General features: G+C 38.9%; 1 protein-coding gene across 1 annotated transcript in view; it reads left to right on the top strand.

Moving 5' to 3' along the window:
• The window catches only part of PPTC7 (protein phosphatase targeting COQ7), a 45,274-nt gene that overhangs the window by 10,533 nt on the left and 10,886 nt on the right, over positions 1 to 23,855 (top strand). Inside the window, exon 2 of the mRNA XM_019977422.2 lies at positions 19,383 to 19,562. Within this exon, the coding sequence (XP_019832981.2) occupies positions 19,383 to 19,562 (180 nt within the window). The remainder of the gene's footprint in view (positions 1 to 19,382; positions 19,563 to 23,855) is intronic.

Below are 23,855 nucleotides of genomic sequence, written 5' to 3'. Positions count from 1 at the left end.
CAGAAATCAGCTGCCAGATTTATTAATCTATCTGAAAATAAAAATACAGCCAAACAAAAAGTAGAATAAGAACAGAACTTAAAAAAAAAAAAACCCTTTAGATACATTTCCCAAAAGAGTTTATAATGCAATGTTTTGAACCCTTCTGTGTTGGAAATATACTTAATGTTGGCCAATTACTTATTTTATTCAGTGAGTTACTACCATAAACAGCAAAATATATAATTTGTCCTTAAATACTATATAATCAATACCAATTCTTCCTTAATTCTTTAAAATAGCTCATAGTCCGATTCTTTTTCACTATCAAACTAGAATTTTTAACAGAATAAAAGAAAATGAGAGAAAAAAGAAAAAGTATTCTCAATATAATTTTCACTTGGATCATATTTTAAAGACCTACTTCAACTTCTCCAAATGTGTCACTTCTCTTTCCAATAAAATTTTTTATGTTTTATCTTATTTAATCTTTTAAACTATGAGATAGTTGCTCTTATCTCTGCTTAATCTGTGTCTGTTTACTCATCTATAAAGTTGACTCATCCGTAAGGTTAGTACAGCTAGTATCAGAGCTGGGACTTGAACCTAAGTTTTCTCTTTTGAATCTAGTGCTTTTAAATAAATGATTTTGTTTTGTGCTTATAAAAAGCAACACATGTTCTCAAAAACACAGTATGAAGTACTTGTAACTTATAACTCAGTTACAGTCAGTGTGGTTTCCTCTAACTTTTGTGTATATACACTTGTATGTATACAAATTAACAAATAAAATCAGGTTACTATATATTCTGCTCTGTAATGTTATTAATAAGTAATGTAACATGAACATATTTCCATACTAATAATCGTAGGTATATTTTACTGCATATATAGCCCATGAAGTCTTCTATTTTTAGTTATTTAGATTATTTCCAATTTTCTGTTACAAGTAACACTAGAGTAAATATCTCTACATTTGAATATTTCCTTAGGATAAATGCCTTGAAGAGGAGTTCCTGAGTCTAAGGCTGTGAACTTTTGAAAGGCTTCTGATTTAAATAGTAGTGTAGGTCCCTCCAAAAAAGTTATACAAATTCATACCTTTCCAGTGGTTATGAAATTACTCTTATTAGTAAGCTTATTGTTGGAACCTCCCTGGTGGTGCAGTGGATGGGAATTTGTCTGCCAGTACAAGGAACACAGGTTCGATCCCTGGTCTAGGAAGATACCATGTGCTGTGGAGCACTAAGCCCCTGCGCCACAGCCACTGAGCTTGAGCTCTAGAGCCCTCAAACTACAATTACCAAGCCCTTGGGTCAAAACTGCTGAAGCCCGAGTGCCTAGAGCCCGTGCTCTGCAACACGAGAAGCCTGTGCACTGCAACTAGAGTAGCCCCCGCTCACAGCGACTAGAGAAAACCCGTGCAAAGCAAAGAAGACCCAGAGCAACAAAAATAAATAAGTAAAAATTAAAATGTATATAAGCTTATTGTTGACCTTGAGCCTGTCACATTTAAAAATTTATGAATTTGCTAGGTTCTTAAACAGTTATTTTTGAGGTGAATAAGTTTGTAGCTGGTGAATAGTTCTAGAATTGATTGAATTGTTGGTATGAATCCCACGGACTACAAAATGACTGCAAAAACTTTGCCAGAGACTACAAAAGTGACTTACTACAAAGAGTGCTTTCTGTTTAGCGACTGAGTACTATTTTGACTCAAGCCAGTTCCAACACATTTTTGCACTGATTTTTCTTTTACTCATTTCTTTTTGCTTGTTCCTTCATGGTGAGGGAACTTCTTTCGTTTTGTACTACTGTGACTGTACATTTTGATCTTTCAAGGATGCTGTCTCCAGTAGGTTTCTGACTTATCACAGTAGTCTGTGCTGTCATTTGAGGTAGATGCAAAAGGTTAGCTATGCTGAATGAAGCAAACAAGGAGTGCTTCTGTTTTGACATCAGTGTTTGGGTAGCAGTTTTGGATTAGAAAATAGATTTAAACTATTTACACAAGAAAACGGTTCATGGCCTCTAGGTTGAATGCTAATTGGCAGTATGGTCATCAGTGTTGCTATGAAATGAGAAAGTATAAACAGAGATGTCTTTTGCATGTATTGTTTTTAAAAATCCACTTCTTAATTCTTGAGAAGCCACATTCATTTTAGTTTTCTTGTTCATGTACACTGAATTCACTGAACAATTAATGGTCTTTGGTGTGTTTTATGAATAAATTCTACACATATATATTAAATAATTTACAGATTGTCTGAATTCAGTGAAGCTAGTTAATCTATAGCTATCTTTTATTTTATCAGAATTTCAAATTGAAAAATAGTTGGCCTTCATTTTTGTCAGTGGCTTAAAGGAGAAAAAAACTTCCTCAACATTCTAGTCAGGTGGTTAAAACTGAAGTAAAAGGACATGGGACATTGTTTTTCTAAATCATTATTGTAATTCTCTGAAAACATACATGAGGTGGTATACTAATGGGAAAGGATAAATTGAGAAGCCTGCAATGGAATGTTTGCTTCAAAACTAGTTCATACAGTAAATGTAATATTCTTTCCAGGTGGCGCTAGTGGTAAAGAACCCACCTGCCATTTCAGGAGACATAAGAGATATGAGTTCTATCCCTGGGTCAGGAAGATACCGTGGAGAAGGACATGGCAGCCCACTCTGGTATTCTTGCCTGGAGAATCCTGTGGACAGAGGAGTCTGGCGGGCTACCATCTATAGGGTTGCAAAGAATTGGACTTGGCTAAAGTGACTTAGTATGTGCCTGTTAACTTTTATTTTATAGAGTTTCTAAAACAGGCTCCCTTGTCTTGCATTGTGACTTCAGTTCAGTTCAGTTGCTCAGTCATGTCTGACTCTTTGCGACCCCATGAACTGCAGCACGCCAGGCCTCCCTGTCCATCACCAACTCCTGGAGTCCACCCAAACCCATGTCCATCGAGTCAGTGATGCCATCCAACCATCTCATCCTCTGTCGTCCCCTTCTCCTCCTGCCCTCAGTCTTTCCCAACATTAGGGTCTTTTCAAATGAGTCAGCTCTTCGCATCATGTGTCCAAAGTATTGAAGTTTCCTCTTCAACGTCAGTCCTTCCAATGAACACCCAGGACTGGTCTCCTTTAGGATGGACTGGTTGGATCTCCTTGCAGTCCAAGGGACTCTCAAGAGTCTTCTCCAACACCACAGTTCAGAACCATCAATTCTTTGGTGCTCAGCTTTCTTCACAGTCCAACTCTCACATCCATACATGACCACTGGAAAAACCATAGCCTTGACTAGACGGACCTTTGTTAGCAAAGTAATGTCTCTGCTTTTCAATATGCTATCTAGGTTGGTCATGAGTTTTCTTTCAAGGAGTAAGCATCTTTTAATTTCATGGCTGCAGTCACTATCTGCAGTGATTTTGGAGCCCAGAAAAATAAAGTCAGCCACTGTTTCCCCATCTATTTCCCATGAAGTGATGGGACCGGATGCCATGATCTTCATTTTCTGAATGTTGAGCTTTAAGCCAACTTTTTCACTCTCCACTTTCACTTTCATCAAGAGGCTTTTGAGTTCCTCTTCACTTTCTGCCATAAGGGTGGTGTCATCTGCATATCTGAGGTTATTGATATTTCTCCCGGCAATCTTGATTCCAGCTTGTGCTTCCTCCAGCCCAGCGTTTCTCATCATGTACTCTGCATAGAAGTTAAATAAGCAGGGTGACAATATACAGCCTTGATGTACTCCTTTTCCTATTTGGAACCAGTCTGTTGTTCCATGTCCAGTTCTAACTGTTGCTTCCTGACCTGCATACAGATTTCTCAAGAGGCAGGTCAGGTGGTCTGGTATTCCCATCTCTCTCACAATTTTCCACAGTGTATTGTGATCCGCACATTGTGACTTAGAATCTTAGAAAAAGGAACTCTGCAGAGAATTTGTCCTCCTGCCCTTTATTTCACAGTTGAGAAAACGAAAGTTTAGAGAAGTTATTTGGTCAGTGTCCTACAGCCAATTAGTGGCAAAGAATGCTGGGAGCTGTGTCATCTGCAAGACTCCTTTTCACGTGTCTTTCCATTCAGGCTCAGTTTAAGGTTCTGTGAGAGGAGGGCACGACACCTTGTGCAGCTGTAGGATGAGGTAATGCGCTCATTTCCTCTCTCTTTTTAAAATTTTCCTTGGAATAAAGTTGATTTACAATGTAGTTTTAGGTGTACAGCAAAGTGTATCACTTTTATATATATACACACTCTTTCTTTAGATTCTTTTCTCATACAGGCCATTACAAAGTATTGAGTAGAGTTCCCTGTGCTATACAGTAAGTTCTTATTAAGTTCTTATTAGTTATCTATTTTAGTAGTGTGTATATGTCAATCCCAGTCTCCCAGTTTATCCCTCTCCCCCACCCCCAGTGGATTAATTCTCTCTTTGAAGTGCTCAGGTGAAAGTTGGTATACAAGAATTTCAATATTCTAACTTACCAGTACAGTCAACTGAATTCATTGTTTACTGGTTGTTTGCTGTTAGTCCCTGACAGATGCTGTGGAAAAGACCCAAGAACAAAACAGGTTTCGGCTCTGAAGTTTCATAGCCCCTTGGAGAAGTTCACATATGCACATATGAAAGAATGCATACACGTTAGGAGATGTGGAAGCATGGAGTCGGGGTTCCAGAGATCGGTTTTTCAATAAATTGAGCAAAGTGAGGGGATTGGTAAGGCTCTCCAGATTGAGTGATCAGCAGAGGCACAGAAGACTTCCCAAACACAGCTGTTTTGAGCCTAGAGAGTAGTTTGTGCTGGCAAGGTGGAGATGACTGAGAATTGATGTTAAAAAGCAGATTAAGACCAAGTTGTCAAAGGTCACAGTTGCCATGTTGGGTGTCGTCTTGTTTTTCGGTGTTGGTAGAAAGCTGTAGATGTTTTTGCTTTTGTTGATTTGGGTTTAGTTTGATTGTTTTTGAAGAAACAACACATTTGGATGGTACAAAATGCAGAAGATATTAAAAATTCAAAAGTATGCATACAGTAAAGTTTCCCTCTCACCCTTCCTTGTCTCCTAGCTGCAGAAGTTCCTCTCCCAGAAGAAACCAGTGATATCAGTTTCTTATATATTCTTCTAGAGAATGTTCTTAGAAAAACAAGTAAATAAGTATATATACATGGAAGGTATTTGACAAGAAATATAATATGGACATAGCAGTCTTGTTTAAAAAAAAGGTATAGAGGATATAATGAGAGCTCAGAAGGCAAAAGCCCAATTAGGAAGCTCCTGAAATGGTCTGAACTAGAATGGGGTTTAACTAGGGACACTGGGAAGTAGCTGGGCTTCAGGCACAATGCAGACATAGAATCAACAGGACTTAATGATAATTGGACAAAGAGGGTGAAGGAGAAAGAGAAATTGGAGTTGATTTTGAGGTGTTACCTTCTAGAAGTTTCTTTAAGGTTTCAAGCCTGGAAGTGTGGCTGGGTTTGGCTGCCTGTAATTGGGTTAGGAAATGCAAGAAAAGAGTTGACTTTGGAAATTGAAAACGGAATTGATTGGTAGAAGAGGCATTTCAGAGGCACAGTCATTTGGCTTGGGCATGCATGTGTCCATCTGGTCTTTATGGAGTCCTTAGTGTGAGGAAGAAGCTGAGTCTTGTTAGAATCTCTTGGGGGTTTGGATTTTTATACTTTGTTACAAGGCCCAGGCTTACCCTGGGCCTACTGGTTCCATAGGTGGGGCTTGGGTTCCACAGGTCATCTCAGTGTGCAGCAGGAATTCAGAACTGTTGTGCCGGGAACCCCGCTAGCACTCGGGAATGAAAGATGTTACCAGTATGAGAAAGTCTCAGCCCTGAAGGGGGTCACAATAAGGAGAGGAAAGTTACGATAGAGTCGTTGCTGTTACCATGATAGGCTCAGGAGATCATTAGGTCCACTAACATCTATGTGTTAGTAGTTGTTATAAGATTCCCCATTTAAAATGATAAATTTCGAGGTGTGAACCTTGAAACATTTAGGCAGCAGGTGCTTAAGAGAGATTTGTTAAAACTTAAGAGTCATTTCTGGAAAAAGAAAGCTAGTTTATTTCCTCAAGATGCAGGTGAATCTTTGTGTATTTTTTGGAGACAAATACAGATTTGTTCCTTGGTGCTTGAAAATGTTGCTGTTAAATGTTTAATGGAATATTGAATGGTGGTGGATGTGTGGCTGGGAAAGCTGAATGGACCACTCATCTTTTAGATGTTATTCATGAGTGGGAATTGTCTTTTGATTGAAATCATAGTCCAGTGTTTGTCAAACTTGCAGCCGACACTGACCAAAGAACTCTTTTTTCTTCTGATGGCTGCAGAGTCTATATACAGAGTCTATAACTTGGCCTTTTTAAAGAGAGGCATAACACTCATTTACTGCGTATTGGCCATGAGCTGAGCACTGTAATGAGGCAATCTTTACACCATTATCCCTGTTCCCTCACACCAGGACTTGATGTTCATGAGTTGATTCCCATTTATAGGTGAAGATAATGAGGCTCAAAGTGCTACCCAGGGTGCCCTTAGTACACCTCATCTGGAATTTGAACCCAGATCTGACTCTGAAGCCTGTGCCCTTGCCCAGTGTGTTTATAATGACTTTGAAGCCAGAAATGATCACTTAAAACTTTAAGGGATTCCCTGGTGGCTCAGATGGTAAAGCGTCTGCCTGCAATGCCGGAGACCCAGGTTCGATCCCTGGGTCAGGAAGATCCCCTGGAGAGGGAGATTGGCAACCCACTCCAGCTCTTGCCTGGAAAATTCCATGGACAGAGGAGCCTGGTAGGCTACAGTCCGTGGGGTTGCAAAGAGTCAGACACATGTTTTACTGAGATAATCTTTGTTGGGTCTAAGTACTATTTTTTTTTGAAAGTCACCCAGTCGTTTCTGACTCTTAGCGATCCCATGAACTATACACTCCGTGGAATTCTCCAGGCCAGAATACTGGAGTGGGTAGCCTTTGCCTTCTGCAGGGGCTCTTCCCAACCCAGGGATCAAACTCAGGTCTCCCACATTGCCGGCAGATTCTTTACCAGCTGAGCCAGAAGGGAAGCCCTTTATTGTTAAGTTGCTCAGTCATGTCCAACTCTCTGTGACCCCATGGACTGCAGCATGCCAGGCTTCCCTGACTTTCACCATCTCTGGGAGTTTGCTCAAACTCAGATCCACTGAGTGGATGATACCATCCATCCGACTCATCCCCTGTCGCCCCCTTTTCCTGCTCTCAGTCTTTCCCAGCATCTGAGTCTTTTCCAATGAGTTGGCTCTTTGCATCAGGTGGCCAAAGTATTGGAGCTTCAGCATCAGTCTCCAGTGAATATTCAAGGTTGATTTCCTTTAAGATTGACTTGTTTGATCTTCTTGCTGTCTTAGGAACTTTCAAAAGTCTTCTCCAGCGCCACAGTTCGAAAGCATCAGTTAGTTATAACTATTTCTAGGCTAATAATTGAGAAAAGCCCCCTGATTAAAACAGAGAAAGACCTCAGTGAGCCTTGCTGAACTGTCAGTGGGCCTCTGGAACTTTGGTGGCCTCAGGCCAGCCCTTTGCTTCTGAGGGACCTCCCAGATGCCTTAACTCCCACAGTGCATTGTTTGGCTAATTGCAGGTTAGAAGTTCGTGGTAGGGGGATGATAGGTGTTTACCCGAAGGCGAGATTTCTCTGCTCTCTCACCTTTATTACTTGTACTTTATTCTTATTAGTAAAAATCACAGGGAGCTGTCTGAAATGCCTCTCTCCTCAGCCTCCTCTTGCACAACTTGTATTTTCATCTTTGCAGGCTCAAATCAGACACCTCTCCGTGAATACTTTGCTGATTTCTTCAGCCGGATGTAATCTGATCTTCTTTAGTTTTGGTTTTAGTGGTGCATATTTATTTTTTATTTTTATTTTTTTTTATAGCCGGTTATCTTAAGCCTCTCAACCCTACTCCCCCCATCACAGCACTTGATTTTAAGTTCCTCTGGGCAGGAAATCTTTTAGTATATGTAAATCCCTTTGGCTCCCTTTCACCACAATGTTTTACATATAGGAAATACTCAATAAAATGTTGAATAGCTTTACTATTTAATGTAAGTGTAAAATGCAGTTCTCACTGAATTTGTATAGTTTATCATTTCTCCCTTAAAGGTAACATGTACTCATTACTGAAAAAATGAGAAAGTATGGAAAATAAAAAGAAGAAAAAAATTACTTGTTTTGCCACCTGAAGGTCATTACTTAATTGAACAATATATTGTTTTCAACAATATATTGAAAACATAATTAGCATTCAGAAATTAAGGGTCAGTTCCTCATTTGGCAGCCTTAATCAAAAGAATTGTTTTCACTTGTTAATTAAAAAAAAAAAAAGGCATTTATTGCCAGGGTTGCATGTGACTTGACCTCTCCCAGAGGGTGGTATTTTAGTAAAAAACAGCTGTTATTTTTATAGAGGGGTGAAGAAAGTAGGGGGTAAAATAGTATCCTCTTTGGGTGTCGTTTAGTTCCTAAGTCATGTCTGAATCTTTGCAACCCCTTGGACTGTAGCCCGCAGGCTTCTCTGTCCGTGGGATTTCCCAGGCAAGAACAGTGGAGTGGGTTGCCACTTCTTTCTCCAGGGAATCTTCCTAACCCAGGGATTGAACACTCCCCTGCTCCCCGCCCGTCTCCTGCATTGGCAGACACATTCTTTATCACTGAGCCACCAGAGAAGTCTATGGCTTAATTGTTATGAATATTAGGTTAACCTTTAAGACCAAAATTCTAGATCTAATCTTATAAATAGAAGGAAAATTTTTCTGTTAACTTAAAGGGCCAGTACAAGGCACACATCAGATGGCTGGACTTTCATTGCTGTTATTTTTTTACTTAAACGTTAATTTATTAGGCATTGTGTAACATTTCCTAATATCTAGAAACGGAAAATCCTCAGCTTTAATCAGATCAGATCAGTCGCTCAGTCATGTCCGACTCTTTGCGACCCCATGAATCGCAGCACGCCAGGCCTCCCTGTCTATCACCGACTCCCGGAGTTCACTGAGACTCACATACATTGAGTCAGTGATGCCATCCAGCCATCTCATCCTCTGTCGTCCCCTTCTCCTCCTGCCCCCAATCCCTCCCAGCATCAGAGTCTTTTCCAATGAGTCAACTCTTTGCATGAGGTGGCCGAAGTACTGGAGTTTCAGCTTCAGCATCATTCCTTCCAAAGAAATCCCAGGGCTGATCTCCTTCAGAATGGACTGGTTGGATCTCCTTGCAGTCCAAGGGACTCTCAAGAGTCTTTTCCAACACCACAGTTCAAAAGCATCAATTCTTCGGCGCTCAGCCTTCTTCACAGTCCAACTCTTACATCCATACATGACCACAGGAAAAACCATAGCCTTGACTAGACGAACCTTTGTTGGCAAAGTAATGTCTCTGCTTTTGAATATGCTATCTAGGTTGGTCATAACTTTCCTTCCAAGGAGTAAGCGTCTTTTAATTTCATGGCTGCAGTCACCATCTCTAGTGATTTTGGAGCCCAGAAAAATAAAGTCAGCCACTGTTTCCCCATCTATTTCCCATGAAGTGATGGGACCGGATGCCATGATCTTCGTTTTCTGAATGTTGAGCTTTAAGCCAACTTTTTCACTCTCCACTTTCACTTTCATCAAGAGGCTTTTGAGTTCCTCTTCACTTTCTGCCATAAGGGTGGTGTCATCTGCATATCTGAGGTTATTGATATTTCTCCCGGCAATCTTGATTCCAGCTTGTGTTTCTTCCAGTCCAGCGTTTCTCAGGATGTACTCTGCGTATAAGTTAAATAAACAGGGTGACAATATACAGCCTTGACGAACTCCTTTTCCTATTTGGAACCAGTCTGTTCCATGTCCAGTTCTAACTGTTGCTTCCTGACCTGCATACAGATTTCTCAAGAGGCAGATCAGGTGGTCTGGTATTCCCATCTCTTGAAGAATTTTCCACAGTTTATTGTGATCCACACAGTCAAAGGCTTTGGCATAGTCAATAAAGCAGAAATAGATGTTTTTCTGGAACTCTCTTGCTTTTTCTATGATCCAGCGGATGTTGGCAATTTGATCTCTGGTTCCTCTGCCTTTTCTAAAACTAGCTTGAACATCAGGAAGTTCGCGGTTCACATATTGCTGAAGCCTGGCTTGGAGAATTTTGAGCATTACTTTACTAGCGTGTGAGATGAGTGCAATTGTGCGGTAGTTTGAGCATTCTTTGGCATTGCCTTTCTTTGGGATTGGAATGAAAACTGACCTTTTCCAGTCCTATGGCCACTGCTGAGTTTTCCAAATTTGCTGAGATACTGAGTGCAGCACTTTCACAGCATCATCTTTCAGGATTTGGAATAGCTCAACTGGAATTCCATCACCTCCACTAGCTTTGTTTGTAGTGCTGCTTTCTAAGGCCCACTTGACTTCACATTCCAGGATGTCTGGCTCCAGGTCAGTGATCACACTATCGTGATTATCTGTGTCGTGAAGATCTTTTTTGTACAGTTCTTCTGTGTATTCTTGCCATCTCTTCTTAATATCTTCTGCTTCTGTTAGGTCCATACCATTTCTGTCCTTTATTGAGCTCATCTTTGCATGAAATGTTCCTTTGGTATCTCTGATTTTCTTGAAGAGATCCCTAGTCTTTCCCATTCTGTTGTTTTCCTCTATTTCTTTGCATTGATTGCTGAGGAAGGCTTTCTTATCTCTTCTTGCTATTCTTTGGAACTCTGCATTCAGATGTTTATATCTTTCCTTTTCTCCTTTGCTTTTCGCTTCTCTTCGTTTCACAGCTATTTGTAAGGCCTCCCCAGACAGCCATTTTGCCTTTTTGCTTTAATAGAAGCCATTAATTCTGTAACACACTAAGGGCCCTGTGTCTACTGTTCATAACTTAAAATCAGTGTGACCCCCCACACCCAGATGATTTGTCTGTTGCTTCTTCCTGTCCAAAAAGCATTGCCAACAGCATTTAGCATTTGATTAAGATACTATTGCAGCTCAGAAAAGAGTGAAGTGACCTTTATCTGTGACTTCACCCTCAACTTTTAAGATACCCAAGGTCCTCAGCCACAGTTAAGTCCAAACACATGATTCCACATTAAATATTTGGTATTTAAACAGAAGAGGTAAAGGAAGTTAGAGAAAAGAACATTTTTTCTTTTAAAAAAGTTGACTTTGAGTTTCTTTGCCTTCATGCTGTCATTTCCTAATCATCTGGAGATTACAATCTCTAACTAATGAATTATTCTGGACAGCAGGTGTAAATGTATATATGTATGTGTGTGCATTTTAATTTGATTAATTATTGAGTAATTTCATGTTTGCTGAGCTAGAAAGGAATAGCTATTTTCTTTAGAATTCTAAAACATAAAATAGATCATTTATTCCTCCTTTGAGTCCATTTTTGAGCTTTGTTAACTGTTCTAGACAGTACTATTTCTTTAGCAAAATTTGAGTTTTGCTGACAGGTTCCCTTTTCACACATTTTATCATAGGGTTTGAACCATTCTTCCATCCTTTCAGCTTTATTACCTCAGCTTTGAGTTAGCTGTTTTACTTAGAGATCTTGAGTTCTTGACGTAGACTTGGTATCTGGAGAATTCGAAGATGCATGTTTCATCGTGACTGATGCATAGTGGTTACTTTGGAGAAACCTTGCAAAGGGAATATATCACTTGCTTGTTAAAGCAGGAAGGATGTCATAATCTATGTAATTTCACCTCTAGAGAACTGAAAGGAGTTTTAGTCAAAGCAAATTGTACTTCTTTGAATAAATCAACTCTTAAATACATTTTTCCAGTAATTCTTCTTTTTGTTCCCTTTGGGATAATTATTTGCAGATACATTTCACAGTCCTGAATCACAGGGGAGTGTTCTTAATGCCCAAATAGTTGAGGCTTCAGGATTGTTGATACAAGTGTGATCTGTTACATTTGCTAGAAAGTGAGTTTGTACTCTGTTCTCATTTTTCTCTAGTTATAATGCTTCAGGTTGTGATGTCTCTCCACAAATAGTGTTGGCTCTGAGAGCACTAGATCTCGTATTTGAAGAAGACCCTCAACATCTGAAAAGAAGCCAGCTGTAGCACTGCAATAGATACTGCCTAACCAGTTCCTCATTAAATGAGCACTCACTGCAGAAAGGGTAAAACCAGATATCCTTATCTGTTGGGTACAGAGGGTCTCCTGCTGCTTTTATTATTCAACTCTTGTGATCCAGCCAGATACTTAGTTTCTCCTCTAGAGTTTCAGTTCACTATCAAGTACCCATTCTAGTAGATAGGAGGTGTGTTTCACTGGTGGAGAAACAATCCCTGTAGAAGGAAACAATCCCTGTAGAACCGTCTTGCTTCATTAGAGAGTATGAGGTTCAATGTAAAAGGCCTTGAGATCATCAAAGATGCAAGGAATAAAACTCTTATTACCTTTGGGTACTACTTAGTATTTGAAATTCTGTCAGAGCTATTGTTGGATAAAAACAAATGACCATTTTTTCTTCACTGATTTTTATATTAAAATTGAAACTTAGTATTTATTTTGGGGGCATCACTTTGTTCTAGAAAATGTCTTATAACTGATCGCATGTCGATCTGAAGATGAGTATAGTAGGAAGAGTTTAAGAAGAATGGCAGCCTCGTGCTGCTTGCTGATAATGGAGAATGGTGGAGAAACTCAGGCTGGTGGTGGTCACTTAGTTCAAAATCTTGTTCAAGGTGAGCCTTTTACAACTACACAGTTAGGTGGCCATATGCAGTTGGAAAGAGGATTTTTAAGCTTCCACAGTTTTAGCTTACTTACCAGATCTTTTTTTCCCTTGTACTTTTGGCTTAGAATAAAGGTAAAATTTTGAGTTAATAAAAAGCTAAGTGATTTATTTTTCAAGTACAGCAAAGTTTTGTTTTTATGTGGTTATAACCATAGGCAAAGACAAAAATGTGTTCAGTTAAAAAAAGTGAAAATTGTGTTACTTTAAGAATTTTCTTCCTGTAAAAAGATACATTTAAATAATGGGAGGTATATCTCCTTTCTTTTAAGCCTACTGTAGAAAAGCAGTCTATGGAAAACTTAGCAAAATATTTTATAAAAATCATAAATATAAATATTCTCTAGTTGCCTATTTCCCACTTCATAAAACTTGACATTTCCCATTGTAACTGGTACAACTAAAGGAATGTTCTGTGTCCTGTAGCTGTTTGCTCTCAGCCTTTTGCTCAGCTCTTTCAGATATGGAACCATTATCTTAATCTAATAATGGTTTTAATTGGATCTTAGGTTAAAGCAAACACTTCAACTAGACATGGGCTGACAGAATGTTATTAATGGAGACATAAGATGATTACAGTGAGTTAAAGGAAATAGCTTCTGTATTCAGTGCACATTCTTTATCTTGGCATTCAAAGCCTTTCTGTCCACCTTTTCAGCTTGACTTCTCTTCATCTCTAAAGAAATTATTGGTATATCATTCTGACAAATTGGGTTTCTTAGCTGTTCCTTAAACTTAATCAGTTGTATCTGATTTTGTAATTTGATGCCTAGAATAAGAATGCAATTCACAAATGAACTATTTGGCCAAGAATTCTTATTCCTAGGGCTTCCCTGGCCGCTCAGATGGTAAAAAAAAAAAAAAATTGCTTGCAATGCAGGAGACCTGGATTCGATCCCTGGAGAAGGGAATGGCTACCCACTCCAGTATTCTTGCCTGGAGAATTCCATGACAGTGGGCAAAGAATCTGACATGACTGAGTGACTAACATTTCATTTCATTTCTTATTCCTAAGATAAAATTCCCCTTAACTCCTTAACCTTTTTGCTCTCTTCACCCTGAGCATCCATGGGGTCAGTACTAGACCTTTGTCAAAGATCTGGCCCTGATTGCCTTCCTAGCTGCAGAATCTAAGGTCCCAACTTCATATAGAGCATGTCCACAAAAATACCCCACTGGTGCCTGAGAATCAGCATTCTTGAGACAGAAGTCAGTATCTTCTAAAGGCATTTTTACCCCCTCCTAATTGGGGTATCATCTAATCAATACTCATTCCTGAAATCCAGAAATCAACACTCATACTAATTGATACAAAACGTATTGCTGTAGAGCCCTGTTGTCTTTGTGTTCTTTGTATTTCCAGTGATTGTGTATTCTACTTTTCCCATTACCTTTAACCTAAAATCTCACAGCTGATGCCTGACTTCTTACCTCTCTTAATCTGTTCTGTCCACTGCTCTCAAGATTCATTTTCTAAAATATAGATTGGATTTTACACTTCTACCCAAAAACTTTAGATATTTTCTATTGTCAAGAGCAGTCTTCTTCAGTAGAAATACACTGTAAACTATATATGTAATCTTAAATTTTCTAGTAGCCACATTAAAAAAAAATGAAATGGATGATGTTAATTTCAATTACTATGTTTTATTTAACCCAATATATCTGAAATATATGTTCAGCATGAAATTAAGACATTTTACAGTTTGAGGGGTACTAGGTTTTTGGACTCCAGAGTGTATTTTATGTTTAACAGCTCATCTCAAACCAAACTAGCTACATTTCAAACTAAATGACCACATATGGATGGTGGCGCCCATATTGGACAGCACAGGTCTATACCATAAAGCTTAAAGTTCTTGGACTGCAGTTTTGGGCCCACCACAACTTTAGTTCCTGCACTGCATACTTCAACTTCTCTGCCACTCACCCAGGCCCCAGCAGCACCTAATTTGCTGTTCTTTTCCTTTAATTACCCTTCCCTGCCTGTGGGAATCTGACTTACCTTCCAGGGCCAGATCTGAATGCCACTTCCTAGTAAAAGCTTGCTCCACTCTCACAGTGCTCCGTGAGCATTAACCACTTGCTTTTGACTCTTCAGTAGCAGCGTTTGTGGGAGCCGTTTGTCTAGTTCTGTGAGTGAGTGGTCTAGCTACCCACTAGAAGGTGAGCTTCCCAGAGGCAGGGTGCACCTGCCTCAACCTCTGTTTCCTACCGTTCATTGTAGCGTTTGCTCCTAGGGATATTCTTATCCTTTGTTGCTTGATGTCTTCGAGATCTAATGCTATTTCTCTTTTAACAGTTGTTTACTGCAATGAAATTTCCTTTTATATATGGATCAGTTCCACTATTTAATTGGAAGTGTGCTCTCATTGTGGATTGAAGCTTTTGCTTATGCAAGAGAGGAAATACTCGTTTTCTTGTAGAAATAACTGCCTAATATGAATAAACTAGGTTTCAAATGTAGGTTACTCTGGTTTTAGCCTGGTTCTAATCCCAAATGCAACTCTTTCTGTTACATAACTTGTTCTGTGTAAGTAAACTTTGTATGTGTACTAAGACTTTTCCCCCCAAAGATTTATTGAAAAGTTTACATGCTTCTTGAATCCCCTTTTCCCCTAACAAGATTTGCAAATGGAGTTTTGCCTGGGTTCTTTTTCCCATATAAAAGCAAACAGGTGCCTGAAAGGTTATGCTCTATTCTGGGAGATATCTGATTAATGTTGAGGGGCTATGCCAGGTCAGACTCTGTAACCCGTTGACAGATTGTTTAGTGAGTGCCAGGATCAACTCTCAACATTATCTCAGGTTTTAATGGTTTTCTTCTGAAGGACATTTGTAGATGAAACCAGTTTGTATTTAAAGTTAATTGTGGCTCTCAGATCAGAGACTGGTTAAAAAGAAATTCTTTCCTTGAGCAAACAGTAGTTTGAAAAGAACGAATGATTCATCAGATGCAGTTGTAAGGACTATAATTGCATTCTGTGTTTTAACACAAATTATTGCATTTAAATCGTGGTAAAAATCTTACCGCTGGTGAAGTAAAAATTCCTCAAAAGAAGCTCCCACTAAACTTTCGTAAGAATTTCTAGATAGCCTTCCAACTGCCTGAAAAACAGCGATACTTCTCACTGGGAGGGTAGACTTCAGCCATCCCTGAAGCTTCTCTTTCTGCCTGCCTCTCTGCACCCCATCAGTCTACCTGTGAGTCCTTTTGTTGCACTGGATCCCAAATCCTGCACTCTTACTGCACTGCCACTGTTTCCTAACGGAACCACTGAGACTGTCTCCAGACTCACGCCTTCACTGCTTTTGCTCTCCACGTGGCAGGCAGAAGGATCTTTTTTCTTATCGTTATTACTGTTTAAATTTTACATAATGGAAAATTTCAAGTATATATCAAAATAGAAGGATGAATGTATCTCTCATTCAACTTCAGTTATCCATTCATGGCCAGCCTTATTTCATCTACTCTTCTGTCACACACACACACACACCCCACTAATAATTTGAAACAAATCACAGATATATCTAATCAACTAATTTGTATTTTGCCCTAAAGTGAAATTTTGCCTTGTGACTTCCCTGTCAGCTAGTGGTTAAGGCTTCATGCTTCCACTGCAGGGGGCATGAGTTCAATCCCTGGTTGGGAAGCTTACCACAAAGCATGGCCAAAGCGGGAGGGAAAAAACATGAAATTTGCCTGTTGGTTGGTCATAAGAGATGGGAAGGTTTCTGCCACAAAGTGATACGTTATTTGTCAACCTCTTTACTGTCTTCCAGCTCTGTTTCCTCTTATTTTTTCAAGATGTGTTCCACTTCTGTTTATTAAGTGCCATTACCAGAGAAACATGTAATGTGTTCATTTTATGTTGTCAGTTTTTCAGAGATGCATATATAAGCACCTTGCTACTTTTGTACCAGATATATTCTTTGAAGTGTGTAAGTTGAATGTACAAAAAATATACATATAGCCCATTTACACTTCAGAAACAAGCTCATAGAAAAAGAAATCAGGTTTGTGGATACCAGAGGCAGGAATGGGTGAGGGGTAATTGAATGAAGGCAATCAGAAGGTACAAACTTCCAGTTATATTAAATAGGAGGAGCCTCGTAGGCTGTAGTCCATGGGGTCGCTAAGAGTCGGACACGACTGAGTGACTTCACTTTCACTTTTCACTTTCATGCATTGGAGAAGGAAATGACAAGCCACTCCAGTGTTCTTGCCTAGAGAATCCCAGGGACAGGGAAGCCTGGTGGGCTGCCGTCTATGGAGTTGCACAGAGTCGGACATGACTGAAATGACTTAGCAGCAGCAGGAATGTAGTATACAATTTACACTTCAGAAACAAGCTCATAGAAAAAGAAATCAGGTTTGTGGATACCAGAGGCAGGAATGGGTGAGGGGTAATTGAATGAAGGCAATCAGAAGGTACAAACTTCCAGTTACATTAAATAGGAGGAGCCTGGTAGGCTGCAATCCATGGGGTCGCTAAGAGTCAGACACGACTGAGCAACTTCCCTTTCACTTTGCACTTTCATGCATTGGAGAAGGAAATAGCAACCCACTCCAATGTTCTTGCCTGGAGAATCCCAGGGATGGGGGAGCCTGGTGGGCTGTCATCTGTGGGGTCGCACAGGGTCAGACACAACAGAAGCGACTTAGCAGCAGCAGGAATGTAGTATACAATTTAAATTATATGATAAATATAATTAACACTTCTATATGTTATATATGAAAGGTGTTAAAAGATAAAAGAGCAAATCCTAAGAATTTTCATGCATTGGAGAAGGAAATGGCAACCCACTCCAGTGTTCTTGCCTAGAGAATGCCAGGGACAGAGGCTGCCGTCTATGGGGTCACACAGAGTCGGACACGACTGAAGTGACTTAGCAGCAGCAGCAGCAGCAGCAGGAGAGAAATCATTCATGGGTCCTTGCTGGTGTCAATTAATGAGATATTTTACCCCTTTTTTCTTACTAATAAGTTTTCAAAAAGTCCAGTGTGTGTTTTATACTTAGAGCATTTCTCAGTTTGCATCAGTCAGGCCCATATCTAGTGCTTCCTAGCCACACACGGTGGTGGCACTTATTGCTGGGCAGTGTGGCCGTGTACAGGATGGTGGTTGTCTCTGAGGGAGGAGCAAAGAGGGTAAGATATATTCTTAATTTTGTTTTCTCTTTAACAATTATTGACCAATATTTGAAGTTAAAAGTTTGCTGCCTTTGGTATTCTTCATGATGGCCAACTGGCTCAGTTGTATTCTCACTAGCATCAGCACTTTTTATTTATTTATTTATTTATATATAAATGTCTATTTAGTTCTTTGGCCCATTTTTTGATTGGGTCATTTATTTTTCTGGAATTGAGCTGTAGGAGTTGCTTGTATATTTTTGAGATTAGTAGTTTGTCAGTTGCTTCATTTGCTATTATTTTCTCCCATTCTGAAGGCTGTCTTTTCACCTTGCTTATAGTTTCCTTTGTTGTGCAGAACTTTTAAGTTTAATTAGGTCCCATTTGTTTATTTTTGCTTTTATTTCCAGTATTCTGGGAGGTGGGTCATATAGGATCCTGCTGTGATGTATGTCGGAGAGTGTTTTGCCTATGTTCTCCTCTAGGAGTTTTATAGTTTCTGGTCTTACGTTTAGATCTTTAATCCATTTTGAATTTATTTTTGTGTATGGTGTTAGAAAGTGCTCTAGTTTTATTCATTTACAAGTGGTTGACCAGTTTTCCCAGCACCACTTGTTAAAGAGATTGTCTTTAATCCATTGTATATTCTTGCCTCCTTTGTCAAAGATAAGGTGTCCATATGTGCGTGGATTTATCTCTGGGCTTTCTATTTTGTTCTCTTGATCTATATTTCTGTCTTTGTGCCAGTACCATACTGTCTTGATGACTGTGGCTTTGTAGTAGAGCCTGAAGTCAGGCAGGTTGATTTCCTCCAGTTCCATTCTTCTTTCTCAAGATAGCTTTGGCTGTTCGAGGTTTTTTGTATTTCCGTACAAATTGTGAAATTATTTATTCTGCTCTGTGAAGAATACCGTTGGTAGCTTGATAGGGATCGCATTGAATCTATAAATTGCTTTGGGTAGTATACTCATTTTCACTATATTGATTCTTCCAATCCATGAACATGGTATATTTCTCCATCTATTAGTGTCCTCTCTGATTTCTTTCACCAGTGTTTTATAGTTTTCTATATATAGGTCTTTAGTTTCTTTAGGTAGATATATTCCTAAGTATTTTATTCTTTTCATTGCAATGGTAAATGGAGCATCAGCACTTTTTAAGAAAATCAGTTTTCATTCTTATAAAATACAACAAAGATTAATAACACAAATAGTTATGTGCAAAGATGAAAATCCTGCTGAAAACAACCTTTTGGTTGGGAGGCAATGCCACCCTGTGGTAGCTCACGTGTTTATTCATCAATATATGACAGATCAGATTCTAAGTAGAGAATGTGGCTTAGTAGTATTAGTGTATAATACATTAAACCTGACTGCTTTTTATTCTGAATTTCACAGTAAATTTATGTACTAGTGTGTAGTAAAATTAGTAATAGGAAGACGGGGTAAGAATTCCTGAGACACTGATTAGGACTATCTTTTGAATGTAAAATTTTTATTTTTATTTTTTAGGAGTTGCAGATGGTGTAGGAGGATGGAGAGACTATGGTGTTGATCCTTCTCAGTTCTCAGGGACTTTAATGCGAACATGTGAACGGTTAGTAAAAGAAGGACGGTTTGTCCCGAGTAATCCTATTGGTATCCTCACCACAAGCTACTGTGAGTTGCTGCAAAATAAAGTACCTTTGCTTGGTAAGTACATATCCCATGTGTTTTCCTCTCTAAACACCCCCCCACCCACCCCCGACTCTCCCCACCCTCCGGTGGTTCAGACAGTAAAGAATCTGCCTGCAATGCTGGAGACCCAGATTTGATCCCTGGGTTTGGAAGATCCCCTGGAGAAGGCAATGGCTGTCCACTCCAGTATTCTTGCCGGAGAATCCCATGGACACAGAAGCTTGGTGGGCTTGCAAAGAGTCAGACACAACCGAGCGACTAACATTTAAAGAAGCCCAGGAGGTGGTTAACAACAAAACCAAGAAAATCACCGGCCCAGCTGTTTATCCGAGGCTCTTCCTGTTAAACAGTTTGATGGAGAAGCCATAGGCTACACCAGAATACTTAATACTGCGTGAGATAAATACAGCCACTTTGGAAAACAGTTTAGAATTAAAGAATAAAGTTAAACATGAATAGATAATATGCCCCAAAAGTTCAGCTTCTGGGTCCTTTACCTTGAACTAGAGAAGCTCTTGCACATCAAGAGATGGTACAAGAATGTTCATAGTAACCTCATTTATAATAGCAGAAAACTGGGAACAACCTTAAAGTCATTTATAGGAGGAAAATGCATTTTTAAATAGAATGCGTTAAGGTTGCATGCAGTACTCAGGAGCATGTTGTTGAGGAGAAAGATGACTTTGCAGAATACCACCCACCAGTCTGAGTCCATAAATTTCCGTTTCAGAAACATAAAGCTGTATCATTTAGGGGTCCTAAAATATAAAAGAAGAAAAGCAAGTGGTTGTATAATTGGGTTAGTGATTCTCTCCCAGGGAGGAAGAAAGGGGATTGAGGTCCCACGTGTAATGCTCAGTTGATTACTTGCGGGAGTTCAGGTTGCAGATAGACTGCCCAATTGCTTGCAGTTAGCAGTTACATTAGTCTGTATAGATCCCTGTTAATCTTGTATTAGAAAATATACAAATATGTAGTGTTTGTTTATATGGCATGCCAGTGAAGCGTTCTTTGGCCAAGCTGCTCCATTTGTTTGTTAAATGGTTTCTTGGGCACTTACCCAGCCTTCTAAGCAGGCTCTCAGAAAGGGTGTTATTAAGTTTCTGCTAATTGCCAGCATCTTTCTGGTTACTAGAAGGCCCCCTCCCAGTCAGCAGGCACATTTAAAATCAGCCTTCTCTTTTCAGTGTAAATGGAGATTTCCATTTTTGTAGAATTTTACCTTCAATTTGAAACCTTTGTGAGAAGGGGTTGTTTCCATCATGCTTCTGTCTTCTCTGTGCTGTGATTAACCTGCTGGTTCTCCTTCTAACTGAAGAGAAATCTTGTCTTGAGGTTTCAATATACTACTTTGTCTTAATCTGCTATTTTAGGCTTGCAATCTTGAACTTCCCTGGTATCTTGAAATATCCTAGACTCTATTTCTAGCACCTCTCTGTCAACTTGCCATATGACTTTAGGCAAACCACCTAACCTCTGACCCCCTTATTTCATGTTAACTAGATAAATCCATTTTTGTGAAAAGCAGTGACTTAAAGCTTCTTATAGTACTCAGAAACATCTTAAGGGAAAAGAAGACACATTGCAGGGTACCATCTGACAGAGAGTCTGTAGACACAATACAAGGGGCCTGACTCCTATGCATTCCTGTGAGTCTTCTGCCAATACTACTCCAACCCCAACCCTGTTACTAAATTATGTGACTAAATTATTATGACTTGGAATAAACCATTACAGCCTATAACAACTATCCTCATTTTGTGCTTTGAAAGCTTTGTTTTTTTGCTGAGTTTCTTCCTTATAACTGCTTTTTCCCCTATTCACCTTCATGTAACTGGAGACTTAGTAGAATAAGTTTAAGGACATAAAAGAGGTTCTTTTACATTGAATGTTATAACTAACCGCTTTCTCCTAAAAGACACTTGGAAATATGTTTGACAACATACATACTTCTCTCTTACCTTATCTACATATCTCTAAGCTGTTTGTAACAAAAACCCAAGTATATTTTGGCAAAGGCAGGCTGCTAAGTTTTATTGAACCTCAGCTGTAATTATAAATAATAACTTTATAAGATTAGGTAATCTTTTTTTAAAAAATCTTACAACTTTGAAAAAGCATAATTCAAGTATAAAGGGTGAGCTGATAGCTGTAACCACTTATTTCTTGAGAATTTCTAGCTGCTTTTAGATCTGAATTGGCATCACAGGCTAATTGTTTACATATATTATTTCTTCAGAAACCCTTAAATGGATTTAGGTCTTATGAAACCAACATATCTTAAGAATTTGAGGAATTAATCCTTGTAAGGTTATCCCTTTTTTCCTTTGCTGCTGAAAATGCTTAACTGTAGTTTACAGAGTAAGGGCCATTTTATCATGAGGGATATGCTTGGGGACCTGTCTGGATTGCTCATCTGAGTATTCAACATGGTTCTTAGCACTCTTTTCTTTCTTCTTTGCTTGTTTGTTCTTCATCAAACATTTAAGGGTGAACTCTTCTCCCCATGTTAGACTGTCAGGGCCTGAGCCGCTGTACTCATCAGTAATTTGAAGAGGCCCAGATGATTGTGTAAGGGTGAGCTTCCCCTGTTTGGCACTGCTTTGCATGTTAAAGCTCTGTCTATCACTCAGGAGGACCATTTTGATTCTAACACAGCGGGTGACTGCCACAGGGGTAGCAAAGTGATAGCCTAGGTTTGTCAGTGAGTAATAATGAGTCAACATGAGTCCTTCCTGCAGCAGCATCTTCAGGACTGTGCTTCTCATCTGTCATTTTTTTGTTCTCAGTTGAATTAATCCCATCAGCTTTCAAAAGATCTTTTGTGTGGTGGTTCTGTTAATGATGTAAATGATTAGATTTTTTGTGCATTGGGTTAGGAAGGAAGGGTAATTGGTGACTTTAGCTCTAATGTAAGCTATAGAATAGGTTCTCAGACAGCATGACCAGTTAGTTACAATACAAAATACAATACAATACAAAAAATACTGTTTTTCTTTTCTTTGACATTTAATGGGTAGGGACTAGATAATTTAGTATTAACCTGTCAGATTTGTACCCGTGCATATACTGTAGATAACAAGGAAACAATTTCTGAACATTACAGTGACACAAATGCTTATATTTAAGTGTTTTTTAATTAAGTTACACATTTTCATTAAGGAAACAGTAACAAAAATTTAAATTACTTATAATCTATTAAGAAAACTATTAATTTTTTAGTGATTATGCCTCCTGACCTTTTTTCTTTGGGCATAGCATAATAGTAACAGGAATTGAATTTACTGTGTGCTCACAGTAGCCCCAATGACGTAGATTTGTAGGTGCTTTTATTCCCCATTTTGTTAGGAAGAAACTGAGGCCTAGAGAGAATAAGTGGTTTGCCCACGGCCATATCACATGGCTAGAAGGTGATAGAGCACTGGGATTTAACACAGCTGGTTCCACAGCCTGTTTATTTTCTTCTTTTTGCCCTTTAACTGTCATTTTAGCAGGTTAGCTTTTGCCTACATATTGTGCTTTTTAAAAAAAGATTACAATATCGATGTTTCTGATGTACAGTTCGTTATATTTGGTATCACTTTTTTTTTTTTTTGGTATCACTTTTTAAAGGTAACTTTAATACGAGCTTATAATCTACTTGTTTCACTTATCTTTTGTTTTCAAATATATTTCTCTCACACAGTTTTAGTTGCTGTCAAATAGCCAGCGAACACATTATTTATTGTAAGTCTTTGACATGATTTAACTAATTTTATCTTACAAACAGCTCTCTGAGGTAGTTACTGTTATCCCTGTTTTTATAGATGGGGAAACTAAGGCACAGACAGGTTACATAATTTGTCCCAGGTCGCACAGCTAGTAAGTGGCAGAGCTAGTGTTAAGATGCAGGCAGGCTGTCTCTAGAGTCTGTATTCCTAAGTATTATGTGATAGTGCATAGCCTTCCATTGTATGGATGAGCTGTAATTTATATAACCAACCCCTTAATTTTAGATGTTGAGGTTGTTTCCAGTTCTTTGTGATCTTATACAGTGTTTTGTACTTGAGTCTTGTTTGCATTTCTATTTTCTTATAATAAATCCTCACAAATGGAATTGCTAGGTCAAAGGATATGTACATTTTTCAGGGCAGTATTGTCCTTTAGAAAGATTTATTTAAGTTTTACTCTTATCACCATGGAATGAGAGTGACCACGTTCCCTATACTAGTGCAGTGATCATTAAAAAAATATATTTATTTACAGACCATTTACATGGTTGTTGAACTGCTTATTTTTTCAATTTTGCCATTTTCTGTAGGTATAGGT

This window comes from Bos indicus, chromosome 17 (genome assembly GCF_029378745.1).
Source record: "Bos indicus isolate NIAB-ARS_2022 breed Sahiwal x Tharparkar chromosome 17, NIAB-ARS_B.indTharparkar_mat_pri_1.0, whole genome shotgun sequence".
Lineage (NCBI taxonomy): Eukaryota > Metazoa > Chordata > Mammalia > Artiodactyla > Bovidae > Bos > Bos indicus.
Note: the sequence above shows the minus strand (reverse complement) of the source record. Positions and strands in the feature narration are given on the sequence as shown.